At 40.6% G+C, this 10,804-nt stretch overlaps 2 protein-coding genes across 2 annotated transcripts; both read right to left on the bottom strand.

Annotated features, from left to right (window-relative positions):
- Window positions 1–2: 2 nt before the first annotated feature.
- Window positions 3–1,446, bottom strand: LOC307029685 (trans-1,2-dihydrobenzene-1,2-diol dehydrogenase-like; the record flags this gene model as incomplete). Its single annotated transcript, XM_079665764.1, has 4 exons — window positions 1,309–1,446; window positions 593–704; window positions 240–403; window positions 3–167 (listed from the first exon to the last, which is right to left on the bottom strand). Coding segments are annotated over exons 1-4 (531 nt in total), but the record flags the coding sequence as incomplete, so codon positions are not given.
- A 980-nt stretch (window positions 1,447–2,426) lies between these two features.
- LOC307028432 (tubulin alpha chain) lies at window positions 2,427–10,479 on the bottom strand. Its single transcript, XM_079663442.1, has 4 exons — window positions 10,319–10,479; window positions 6,287–6,509; window positions 4,178–4,326; window positions 2,427–3,749 (listed from the first exon to the last, which is right to left on the bottom strand). The coding sequence occupies exons 1-4, from the start codon at window positions 10,319–10,321 to the stop codon at window positions 2,775–2,777; spliced, it is 1,350 nt and encodes a 449-aa protein (XP_079519568.1). The 5' UTR covers window positions 10,322–10,479; the 3' UTR covers window positions 2,427–2,774.
- Between the last annotated feature and the right edge of the window lie 325 nt (window positions 10,480–10,804).

A 10,804-nucleotide genomic window follows, 5' to 3' on the forward strand; every position in this document is an offset into this window, starting at 1 on the left:
CCCAGGTCCAGCAGTGCCCCCCCTCCCAACTTCCTCTCAGCCAGGCGCGGGATGTGTGTGAGTGGAGCCCCCAGATCAGCCCTCACCATCTGAACATCACCCACTTCACCCTGCTCCAGCAGTCTCCTCACTTCAACGGTTACAGGAAAGAAACGTGTCCAAATTGCCTGAACAGAGACATGGAATGGTTTGAACAGATCAATGGCAAATGTGATTTAGGTAATTAATGAGTTAGTTACCTCCATGAGAAAGACACTGTTGTCTTGGGCTGCACTGATGAGTTCCTGCACCTCCCTTAAATTCATGGCCAAAGGCTTCTCAATCAGCACATTCTTTTTGGACTTCATAAAGAGCTTGCCAGTAGCCAGGTGGTAAGGATGGATGTTGCCGATGTACACCACATCTAAAACAAGTGTAGTGTTTAGAATGATTTAAGAATTCACTTCCAAGTAGGACATGAAAAGCAGCAACCACTAGCATTCTTGGAGCTGTTAGAGATTAATTGACTAGTTTGAAGAAACTTCTGCTGAGTGGAATAGTTTGATTTAATTAGGACCAAAAGGAAAAGCCATATGCTGACAGAAGAACACACCAATGTCAGGATCTTTTGCCAACTCATCATAACTCCCATATACTCGTGGGATGTTGTGCTTTTTAGCAAATTCTTCAGCATGTTTCACATCCCTCGCTGCAACAGCCACTATCTGAGGACGAACACATCAGAATCAGAAACAGGTTTATTACCAAGTAGGTTGACACATACAAGGTATTTGCCTTGGTGTACATGGTGCATAGTGCATACACAAACATATACATAGTTTTAGTAATGCAGCAAACCTGATTTTTGTATTTACCAACATTTGAATACAAATTAAAACGTGAGCAGAAATGCAGGAGCAACCATCCTTTAATTAAGGATTAAAACATAAACCTATATATATCCTATCATTTTAATCATTGTCACACACAGTCCTGGGCACATACTCAGTGATGGTAAAGAAAACCAGGAGTGGTGATACAAAGTAACCATGTTTAATTGCTTTTGTGGGAAGGGGATGTCAATCTAACAAACATTTCCTCTTCCTTTATGGGAGGCACTACATACTGTAGATGTAAACAGAATAAAGTAGCCTTTATAGTGCAAACCTGTTACATTGATAAAACGGTAGATAGTTACAAGTTTATGATGAATGATTTCCTTCTTTCTTGACATAACTTGCTCAGAAAGAAAGAGCAGACCTTGAATGTTTACAAAATCCCACTTTGTGTAAGGTTTTGAGAGTACACGAGCTATAGTTCGACACTTACCTTGTGGCTTTCGGGAGCCAGGGTCCGTAAAGCCACCGTGAAGTCATGACTTATTTTTCCTGCACTGCATATTCCCCAGCGTGTAGCCATGGCAAGTTAGCTAGCAAATTGAGCTAACATAATTTAGCTGTTACATACCGCGCTAAGTGACCTCTGCCCTCGTGAGATATCAGCCCAGCCTCTGGAGCCTCAACAATCTCCAGTAGATGGCGCCTCCATATCGGACAGGAATAGCAAAGAATATCGATATCCAGATGAGACTGTATTGTGTTGCATAAATCATGTATCATTTACCGCAATGACTATTATTAAAGTTGGGACAAGGACTGTCATAAGAAGAGCTGTTCTAAGGTTTCAAAACCTACCCAGGATGCACCAAGTGGGAGGCAGAGAAATACTCTGTAGTACCAGAATTCATCTGAAGCGAGTACAAGAATTGTGTACATTTAGTTTATGCTTTGTACAGTCAAATAAACGTTTGCTATTGATAGTCAGTTTTTCTACTCCTGATGATACCTAAAAGTTATTTAACCCTCCTGTTGTGTTTGGGTCAAATCTGACCGATTTACTACTTTCATCAATCATAACTTTTTTGTTTTACATTCTATTGCATTAAGGCTGTATGATATCCTTCACAGTAGACATTTGAACAATTGCTGATCACTACTTTCATTGAATTTTGGATAATTTAGTCAACTTTGTAACACCCATGGTGGCATTCCCGGTAAAAAATGACCGCAACAAAGAAAAGGAATTAGTAACCATCCGGATCAGATAAAACACACACACTAGATTGTGTTCCCCACCCCTTATGTACCCATCCCCCCATTGAATCACACCTGGCACATGCAATACATGTTCAGTGTCTATCATTTGTATATTTACTGCAGTTTTGCATGTATACCAGTAGCCCGATATAATATTTACAGTTTGAAAGGGTGTTAAATGAAATTTGGTGATGATTCATGTTTTTTGTGTTAATGTAATAGTCAAAACAGGACCGGGGTCAGATTTGACCACGAACACCAAAGTAAGGGGGGGGGGGGGGGGGGGGGGGGGGGGGAATTTAGTACAGAAATGGCTTCATAAGATGGATTTAACTGAACTCTAAAACTACAGATATTCCAACAAGTGTTTTATTATCACAGCATACGTACTGAAGCATACACAAAGCCAACAAATAAAAAAGGCAATATATTTTGGGGAAAGATTTATAACAACACGTTTCAAACAAATTGGTTAATTCAACATTGTTCTGAGTTTTTGATAAGACAAATTAATAAAACAGATTGGCACACAGCATGTGATGGCACAACAAAGAAGTTTATTGATGAGAAAGTTGAATTTTAAAATAAAACCAATGCATATTTCTGAATTAAAAACAAACATGCAGAATTCATTGTATTTCTTTCATATTATCTTAAGAGAATAATGGAAAATAACTGGCAAATGCAAACTTAGCCCGTTTAATATTCCTCTCCTTCCTCATCCTCCTCAAAGGAATCGATCCCAACCTCTTCATAATCCTTTTCCAGGGCAGCCATATCTTCTCTGGCCTCGGAGAACTCTCCCTCCTCCATGCCCTCCCCAACATACCAGTGGACAAAGGCTCTCTTGGCGTACATGAGGTCAAACTTGTGGTCAAGACGGGCCCAGGCTTCAGCGATGGCTGTGGTATTGCTCAGCATGCACACAGCCCTCTGCACCTTGGCCAGGTCTCCACCGGGGACCACTGTTGGAGGCTGATAGTTGATGCCCACCTTGAAGCCTGTGGGGCACCAGTCCACAAACTGGATGGAGCGTTTGGTCTTGATGGCAGCAATGGCTGTGTTGACATCTTTGGGCACCACATCACCGCGATACAGCAGACAGCAAGCCATGTATTTACCATGACGAGGATCACACTTCACCATCTGATTGGCTGGCTCAAAGCAAGAGTTTGTGATCTCAGCAACGGACAGCTGCTCATGGTAGGCTTTCTCTGCAGAGATGACTGGAGCATAGGTGGCCAGAGGGAAGTGGATACGAGGGTAGGGCACCAAGTTGGTCTGGAACTCTGTCAGGTCGACATTCAGAGCTCCATCAAAGCGAAGCGAGGCTGTGATTGAAGACACAATCTGGCTGATGAGCCTGTTCAGGTTGGTGTAAGACGGGCGTTCAATATCTAGGTTTCTGCGGCAGATGTCGTAGATGGCCTCGTTGTCTACCATGAAGGCACAGTCGGAGTGCTCCAGGGTGGTGTGGGTGGTCAGGATGGAGTTGTAAGGCTCAACCACAGCTGTGGAAACCTGGGGGGCCGGGTAGATGGCAAACTCAAGCTTGGACTTCTTTCCAAAGTCAACGGAGAGTCTCTCCATGAGCAGGGAGGTGAAACCAGAGCCTGTGCCTCCACCAAAGGAGTGGAAGACCAGGAAGCCTTGGAGACCCGTGCACTGATCAGCCTAAGGACATAGTGAAAGAAATGACAAAGACTGAAAAAAACAGTTACAAATAACAAAGCATTGTTGATGTGTATAATCATAAAACAAAATCTTTAGTTTGCCATTTTTGGGTTTCTACTAGAACATGTTTACATGCTTTAATGTTAAACACAGTTCGTACAATACAAATACAACTGTTTTCTGCTTCTTTCTGAAACCTTCTGTTTTAGCGCATGTCCCTTTAAGCCCTCCTCCAGGTAGAAAAAGCCCAGTCTGCTCTCATTTGTTTGTGAAGAATTATGGCTTACTGCAAAGGTAGCATTGGGTCGTGAAACACAGAAGTCTGGTGGTATATTTTAATGAGTCTTTGTGGACATAGGAAGGAGAGCCAAATCTGAATGGCTTTTTTAAACTCATAATTTCTGACAACTACCACTAAGGGGCCTTACCAGTTTGCGGATTCTGTCCAGGACAGAGTCAATGATCTCCTTGCCGATGGTGTAGTGTCCACGGGCGTAGTTGTTGGCTGCATCTTCCTTTCCGGAGATCAGCTGTTCTGGGTGAAATAGCTGACGGTAGGTTCCTGTACGCACCTCATCTAGGAAATAACAGAAAAGTTGAGAATACAAAATTTGAAATCTGTCATCAAATTGCTATTATTCCGTGCATGACATTAAGGATTTTGGGAGATGGCCCTGCGGGCCATCTAAACTAATTTACAGATGGCCCTGAGCCCAATGGAGATTGCCCTGAAAAATGCGCGCGGACGAAATGACGCACGAAGGGTTTGGGGGGGCGTCCCCCTACAAAATTTAGATATGTGCAGGTCTTACTGTAGATGCTGTCTGGTACATTCTCTAGACTGAATTATAAGATGAAGCACCACAATATTATATTGTACAATTTCATTCTTCATTTCACTTGTTTGTTTGTTCTTGTTTGCGTTTGCTCGCTTGCATGCCCTGCATAGCTATAACAAATACTTGGTTGAAGTTGTTGGTCAAGACACTTTCTATCTGATGAACGCAAATGCCTTCCCAGATGTCAAAAAGTACAAAACATTACATTCAGTTATAACTGCCAAAACAAACATTATTTACACTATTATGGCCCCTGTTAAAAATGTTTGTAATGTTATCTACTGTAAGTTGGTCAAACGAATGCCTCCTCATCCGGGAGCTGACAGAGCAGACCCGAGCAGCAGTCGACAGGAGCCGAGCGCATCCGCGAAGCACACAAAATGGCGATGTCAGAGTTCCCGTTAGCCGGCAAATCTAAATCTCTTCAGTCAAAATGTCCGGTCAAAAATAATTTCCCTTTAGCGCAATAGTTCAGTTGCGCCACTTATGTGACAGACAAGAAGAATATGTGACAGACAAGAATAGTCAATTCTAATGTCTCACACTTAATGTGGAGAAAGAGATGTCCTGTATGGGTTGATTGTGCGTCAATCTATTGGTAATGCCTTGGGGTTCCGGTGGGCATGTAAACAAATGCATAATCCTGCGCTATACTTTGTGGCCTCACCCAGTTGCATAGCGACGCTTATTGTTTAGGTGTCTTTTAATAAGCAGGTAGTCATATCATTAGCTAGAACTAGCTAGATCTGATCGATATGGACATAAACGCGAGTGAAGTCTAATCTGGCGGGAGAGAGAGAGATCAGCTGCTGCTGACGAGTCGACACGCAGCTCTGCGTGATCACATGCTGCGGTGAGCGGACAAAACACACACGTAGCTATTTTAATTACCTCTCAAACTACCTAAACTAGTTATAGATATGTTTAGTTTTACTGTCGGGTCACTCTTACTGGATCCGCGAGCTGCATGATACTGGCATAATAGATTGCCCGATCGGGCAACCAGCAGGTGAGGCTTCATTGCCCGAGCTAAATACTAGATGGCCCCGGGCCATCGGGCAGTCGTTAATGTTGAGCCCTGTATTATTGGATAAATAACTGCACGGACTGACCAAGGCAACATATTATTTGGGCTTTCACACCATGAAGATGGACATTTTTATGGTTTGGTTGACCATGAAGGTAAAAAAGGACCCAACTTCACACTAAGAATAGTTAAACCCTCCTACCCTGGACACAAACTGTTCACCCCCCTTCCCCTCTGGCAGGAGGCTGCGCTCCATCAGGATATTAAATATTGCTTACCGCGCATATTTTATATTCTATAATTTATTGCATTCTATTTCAATGTAAATTACTGCTTTATTTTATTGCTATATTTATGCTAGAGTTCTTAGTTTGCCATCCGTGTACTTTTTTTTATTTGTTTAAAATGTTTATGTATGCACCATGACATCAAGTTCAATTCCTCGTACGTGTGAACCTACCTGGCAATAAAACAGTTTCTGAACAAAAAAAAATAGTTAAATATAACGTATGTGTACATGTACAGACAACTGAATGTCTACGGATAATGATGGTTGACTAGTATCACTTCTTTTTTTATACTGAAAGAACTACTACTACCACCATTTCTTTAAAAACGCAAATTACTGATGACTCAAAACATTACAAGCTCCGCCTCATAACCCTTCTTACCAATGACAGTTGGTTCCAGGTCCACAAAGATGGCTCTGGGGACGTACTTCCCAGACCCAGTGTCGCTGAAGAAGGTGGTGAAGGAGTCATCATGGCCTCCGATGGCCTTCACTTCAGGCATCTTGCCGTCCGGCTGGATTCCATGTTCCAAACAGTAGAGCTCCCAGCAGGTGTTGCCCATCTGGACACCGGCCTGTCCTACGTGGATAGAGATGCATTCACGCTGTAAGACAAAAAGTAAAGAAGTTAAAATATATGGCAGAGGAAAGGACAGTGGAAGAAGGAAAATAATTGCTAAGCAACAGTGTTGGTCTTTCCCAGTGAGCCAAAAGCTTTAAAATGATAATCAATGTTATACTTAAGGAATAAAAAGGAGCAATTTATTAATCTAGCCACTAGGTGGAAGCAAATCTATACAGCACTGGGTGGAAAGAAGGTGAAAGAACAAGCTCAAAACAAGATTTGCTGCAGCTGTCACTGGCTCATGTGACTGTCTGTGAGCTAGAGTCATAAGCTGAAGGGAGGTTGAGTTCAGAGTACAACTGGCGTTAACATTCCTACAACCAGATGACCAAAATAAAAAAAGAAACCACCAATAGAATCACCAAACAATTGCAAAATACTATGCCTACACACTGTGTGTAGGTGTGTTTCCTCAACATGCAGTAGTACAATAACAATAAACCGTAAACTAACAGAAACATAAGGATAACAGCATTAGAAAGATCTTCCAGGGCTTTGAAATAAGGGACGACTGGTAGCTAAGCAGTATTGACACATTTATCCAACAATTCTGAAGACCATTAAATAAAAACACTGATTAAATCATAAGCCATCTGAACAAGTCGCAGGGTTCCAAAATGTTTTACAAGTATTAGTGTATTTGCAGTAGCCTCTCCCTTCAGTCTTTGCCCAGAAAGTAGTAATTTATTACTGTTTGACTTAATGAAACAGAACAACAAAGAGCTCACATGTAAATTAAAGCCTCTAAAAGTAAAGGCTTAAGCTTTGTCTTGCTTATCTGAGACAGACTTAGAATAGTGGTGGGTAATGTGATAGTATACACCTTGAAACAATGTTTCAAATCAATGAGACAGGCTGTTTCACAACAATACTGGATTTTGTATATTTGTATCAGTGTGAAGAAGATACTTTATTTGTCTTGTCTACAATATGTTGGATAAACTAAAAATAAGTTACTAGAGCCTGAAGTGATTTCTTAAAATTGCTATAAGTCTAAGATACGAGTAAGCATTGTAAAACCCACTTTTATAGGCCTTTTTTCATTCTATAAAACAGTACAAACTTTGACATACTATTAAAGCCCCACATTACTTTTACGTCAGGCTGCTATTTTTAAATCCTTCCCTCAACTTTCCCCTTCTCAATGATCAGGTGGTGATTTAGGGCAGGGGGAACCTTTAGATTCTGTAATCTCTCACTTAATCCATGTTGATCAAAGGATTTTTAGATATAATAATCTTAAAAGTTATCATCAGAAGTTTTCCAAAGCAAAGGTGACCCTCCTTACACTGGACCTGTGCTTCCAGTTCAGCAGAGTTATGTGAAGCAGCTGTTTTAGGATCCTAACCTGACACCTAGCAGCAAAGGCGTTCAGTTTCAGTAAACAAGGATAGGCATTCCCAAAAATAGTGGTCACATTTTGCACCACATATGGTGAAAGTTCTGCAATCGCAAAACAATTTCTTTATCATTTAAGCTGAAAAGGATAAAACGTAAAAAAAAGCTAGAGGTTCTGGCGTATTGATATTCTTACTTGAATGCTGGGATAGTATATTTTAACACCCAGTCATAAAAAGGCTTCAGTTAATAATTAAAGGCAAGGCAGTCTCAAACTGCTGAACTTCACTTGTCTCTGTCAGGGTGTGTGTAAAAAGTATGACGTTAATAAGGGTACGTCTGTGGCCAGATAGACTTGAAATTCTAGTTTGTTGGTGACTAAAACTACTCAATATAATGAGCACTGTGCATGAATGAGAAGTGTAAGAGATTGACAAATCAATCAATTTGGTATACGGTTTTTTCAGGTCAGCAGAAATGGGAACAGAGATCCCTAGATACCCAATCGCCTTTCTGCTTCTATAACTGGAAACTAGATAATGTACCAAAAAGAGAAGGATGGAAAATCATCTACAGTAAAGGAATATGTTCTACATCAAAACTGCCAAGGGTTTTTTATGATGATACATATGAAACCATGCTTTAAAGCAAAAATAGAAATTAACTATTTCCATGATGGATGTTTACATGTTGTTATATTGCTTTCTTAGTCATTTAGTGTATTCTTTATTGCCTTTGCTGGTCGATTGTCCTGTCCAACACCTTTTTTGTCTCAACCTGGATTTGTTGACCTCTACAGGCCCCATTGATAAGGAGGAGGATGATAAATAGGTGCAAAGAGGATGACTGAAGAAGACTTGTTGGTCATGTTTTAATTTGGATGGACTTGTATGGTTGTCATACCCCAACTCTTGATGCTTGCTGTGATCCATTTTGCAAGATAAATGTCTTTCCCCTAGTGCTTCAGAATCAATGATTACATGTGTATACTGTAAATGAATGCAATATGATTCGATGATATTAATTAGCAAGGATGAACGCTGATGAATAATAGATAACCCTTTGGTCTTTCCTGTGGTGATGCCACAGTCTTATGCAATCGATGTGGACCAACCCAATAAAGCCTGGTTGGCTTATTTTGCCGCTTAAACTAGAGAATCATTTGAAAGCAACATTCTAAAGATGGATAATTAACCAAAACGTTTAACTGAACTATTGGCAGCTAGGTCAGTTTATACAAAACTGTAACCGATTTGCTGCTAATGTAATCACTTCTTTTGAATTTACTGTAATTGTGTCATGACTTGTTCTGATGAGTCATTCTGAAGATAACTGTTGTACTACAAGCATGGATGCCAATCATAAAATCATTGTGGTGTGGGGAAGTCGTGTGAATTCATTTAACTTTTGAACCTACATTTATGCATAAATTGTTATTTGCAGTTATTGTTAGAGTAGTTTTTAGATGTGATCTATAAACAATGAACAATACAGGAACTACATTGTCAGGAATATTTGACCAGGGCGGGTATAGGCTCCTTGTAGCCTACACAGTGATACCATTTTGTTTTTATAAGCAAACAGTACTGACAATGCCAACAACCTGTGTTTATACTGCACTGTGCAAACAGAACAGGGGGTAACATGTTGTGTGTCTGTGTGCAAGTTCAATTCCTGACAGACATGACACTTTGCTGCATGTCAGAAAGTGCTCAATCAACTCCACCATTTACAGCGTCTACAAGGTTATCTTTGTTTTATATGACCTGGATTAGCCATCTGTCCCCTTTAACTATGCATAACAAGTGTCTTTACCCTCTGCAGTATGGAAGCAACTTTTTATATGGCGTTGATGTTGAAAGCCATGTTACAATGGCTGTTTGAATTTTAAGGGACATTTTCTTTTCCTGCCCTGCAGAAATACGTGTCTCAATCTGAACTGACTTGTGAGACACACCTTAATTTCCTTATGACGCAAATGGCACACCTAATGAACCTTTTACCTAGAACAAAACACTATACAGATCATACAATTCTTTAGAGAAGTTCTTTCACCAAATCTAAAAAAATACTTGATTATTCAAAAAATGATTCAAAAAACAATTAAACTATTATGTATCATCGATGTTTAATGAATAATCCCTACTGAAAATATACAGACTGGTCATCACCACCTGCTAATCCAAGCGAGCAGCCAACTCAGCTTTACTGCCGGTCATTGAGTCTATTTCAGTCAATTTGACACAAGAGTGCTGCGACATGAGTGCGCAGAGGGAGCATTTCAGAGTTGCTACATCGCACATGTTCAACTGCATCCGAATACTGCGGAATCACTGACGCACTATGTAAAACCAAACTGCGCAGGGAATATCGACTCAATTCGAGGAGATAAACAAACGCAACTTCCTAGTGGAATGTTCCTCCAACCAAAACAGAACATATAAGACTTACCATTGTTGCTTCTTAGTGGGATTTCCTTTAAAAGAAAAGAAACGTGCAGTTGGCTTTAGTTTCGTCAGTAGCTTCTCACGGCGTCCTACAATGCGGTCCGAGTGAGTATTGCCAGGTGGGCGAGGAGCTGCGACGCTATATGCTTTCCACTGCAAACCCCTCCCACCGGTGTGTCTGACGTGAACGTGCATCGTGAGCGCGCAGGCCACTTTATGTATTGCAGCTGTGCAGCATACTGCATTTGTGTTATATGGTGTTATCATCGAAATTCAATTCCAATTCAAATTCAAAGGCTACATTTGTCATATGCATAGAGGCTACAATGTAGTAATGGCAATGAAAATATTAAGTCCCAAGCTCCTCCAATATTGCAACGTAGTTATAGGACATAAAACAGATTTTCTTTTTAAAATAGTGTAAGAGGAAACAGTAGATTATAATACAATAGTGCAGATTATGTTGCAAGACCAATGTACAAGTAATGCA

Source organism: Notothenia rossii, assembly GCF_949606895.1.
Source record: "Notothenia rossii genome assembly, chromosome: 2".
In the NCBI taxonomy this organism is placed as follows: Eukaryota; Metazoa; Chordata; class Actinopteri; order Perciformes; family Nototheniidae; genus Notothenia; species Notothenia rossii.